The 2,540-nt window shown below is 52.9% G+C and overlaps 1 protein-coding gene across 1 annotated transcript; it reads left to right on the top strand.

The window, feature by feature from the left end:
• Positions 1 to 787: 787 nt before the first annotated feature.
• Positions 788 to 1,825, top strand: CALHM2 (calcium homeostasis modulator family member 2; the record flags this gene model as incomplete). Its single annotated transcript, XM_079536150.1, has 2 exons — positions 788 to 1,330; positions 1,409 to 1,825. The coding sequence occupies 2 exons, from the start codon at positions 788 to 790 to the stop codon at positions 1,823 to 1,825; spliced, it is 960 nt and encodes a 319-aa protein (XP_079392276.1).
• Between the last annotated feature and the right edge of the window lie 715 nt (positions 1,826 to 2,540).

The following is a 2,540-nucleotide window of genomic DNA, read 5'->3' as shown; positions in this document are numbered from 1 at the left end:
CATTAGCACAGGGCCAGCTGCCACTATGCGCAGTAAAAGGGAAGGCACATGCAGAGCAGCAGGACACCATCCTCCAGTAGGTCCTCAGCCACTAGCTGCTGCTTTCCCATTAATGTTTCTCCAACCTGATCCTCCCATGAAGCATCTCCCTGTACCCAAACCTACCAGGCAAACTTGCAGCACCCATGGGACTCATTTCCTGCTGTCTCCCTGGCATACTTCGGGCTTTTACTAAATATTAACTCATCAGGTCTAAGGAGGGAGGGCTAGAGTGTGAGTCATTGGCAGGGCTGGGGACGCATCCATGCCCCACTGCTCTGGTCCAGTTTCCCCAGTAACACAGCGTCCTCCTTCATTACAGGCCTGGGAGATCAATAAGTGTCCAGCGGCAACACCAATGGTCATCGCTTCTGTGGGATGTGACTAAAGCCAAACGAAAGACTATGAACGTACTAATGACAAGGGTAGAAATGATCATCCCCTTGGTAATCTTTGCTACAGAAATGCTCTTGGACAGTTTTTTGAAAAACTGAGGAGCCTGAGGTTTCCTTCATTGCTTAAGCTGAATTCCTCCTCAATCCATTCCGAAGTATCCCTGGTAGCAGCCAGCTCCAGAGGCTGGGACACCAGCTATCAGTGACTGCAGTGAAGGTGTTGTGCTCCCTTTCATTTCAGTCATCCCAAGGCCATTTCACTCCCTCATCGTGTCCCTCAGTGCTGGGACGTGGGCCAACACAGCCCCCCACTGCAGTAGGCACCTCCTCTCATTCTCCATCTCCAGGATAAGATGGCTGCCCTTATTGCTGAAAACTTCCGCTTCCTCTCCTTGTTCTTTAAGAGCAAAGACGTGATGATCTTTAATGGCCTGGTGGCTCTGGGCACAGTGGGCAGCGAGGAGCTCTTCTCAGTTGTTGCCTTCCACTGCCCCTGCTCTCCAGCCCGCAACTACATCTATGGGCTGGCTGCCATCGGTGTCCCAGCCCTGGCACTATTCCTTATCGGCGTCATCCTGAACAACCACACCTGGAACGTAGTGGCTGAGTGCCACAAGCGTGGCACCAAGAACTTCTCCACTGCCGCCACCTTCCTCCTCTTCGGTTCCATCATGGGCCGGGCAGCCGTGGCACCCGTCACCTGGTCAGTCATCTCCTTGCTGCGTGGGGAGGCTTACATCTGTGCCCTCAGCGAGTTTGTCAGGCCATCCACCCTGGACAAGTTCCCATCTGAGTTTGGGGCTGAGGTGCTGGCGAGGTTCCCCTGCAAAGACGTGCCAGCAAACCTCACCAAGTTCCGGGATGAGGTGACACGGAGGCTGAGATATGAATCCCAGGTAGGCAAGTTGGGAACAGAGCTGCACGGAGCGGGTAAGATCATTTTGACATGCCCTAACGCAAACTCTCTCTCTCAGCTCTTTGGCTGGCTGCTCATTGGGATCGTCGCCGTCCTGGTTTTCCTCACCAAGTGCCTGAAGCACTGCTGCTCACCGCTGAGCTACCGGCAGGAGGCCTATTGGGCCCAGTACCGCTCCAACGAGGACAAGCTTTTCCGCCGCACGGCTGAAGTCCACTCCAGGATCCTGGCAGCAAAGAACGTGAAACAATTCTTTGGATTTGTGGCACTTGATAAGGAGGAGAAGGAGCTGGTGCAGGAGTTCCCAGTGGAGGGCGTGCAGCCAAGCCCCCAGTGGAACGCCATCACGGGTGTCTACATCTACCGGGAGAACAAGGGCTTCCCCCTCTATAGCCGACTCCACAAATGGGCAAAAGGGGTGGAAGGGAATGGGCCAACCCCAGAGGGCCACGAAATGCTCTTCTTGGCTTCCTAAGACAGACAGATGTTGGAAGCAGTTCCCCAGTCTGCCTGGCAGGCCTATCAGTATTGGTGTGCAGTTCATGGATTCGCTGGGAATATTCCTGCCAGCAGGATTACTACTCTCAGCAGGTAAAAAGGAATCAACAGCCTCCAGGTAGAGGCTGATAAGCAATGCACTGAGCTGGGGAACACCTCCCTTAGAGACAACCATATTGCTGGTGCTCCCAGAGGGATAAGGGGAGCACAGCAGATGCACACCTTACCTTCAGGCTGCTGGTGAGCACTGCTGTCTTAAGCACCATCAGAAACCTCAGGGAGGAAGAGCTGGGAACATTTCTAGCTCTGACTCTTGCAGTCCCACCTGTCTCCCCTGTGGCAGGGCTAGTCCCAGCCATCCTACACACCCACCTTTTTATCAACACCAGTATCTTCTTATGCAGTTCTGCAGTGCCTGTTACACTGACAGGTACTGGAGTACTTTACAGACTTCAGAGGGAAAGAGAAGCAGTGAGCACATTCCTGTAGCAACAAGGATTCAATAGCATCTGGGAAGGAGTGGGTCAATACTACATCAGCACACCAAATAACTGAGAGACTAAGGCAGGAGGAATCACCAATATTGTAGGCATTCAGAAAGACACTCTGTAATTACCAAGTTGAAATTTGGGTAGGACACTAAACTCCCTTTGTTCTTATTGAAGCGTCTGGCAACCTCTAATGAGCCCAAA

This window comes from Tetrao urogallus (assembly GCF_951394365.1).
Source record: "Tetrao urogallus genome assembly, chromosome: 5".
NCBI lineage: Eukaryota > Metazoa > Chordata > Aves > Galliformes > Phasianidae > Tetrao > Tetrao urogallus.
The sequence above is the reverse complement of the archived record's forward strand: the minus strand, read 5'-3'. Positions and strand labels throughout refer to the sequence as shown.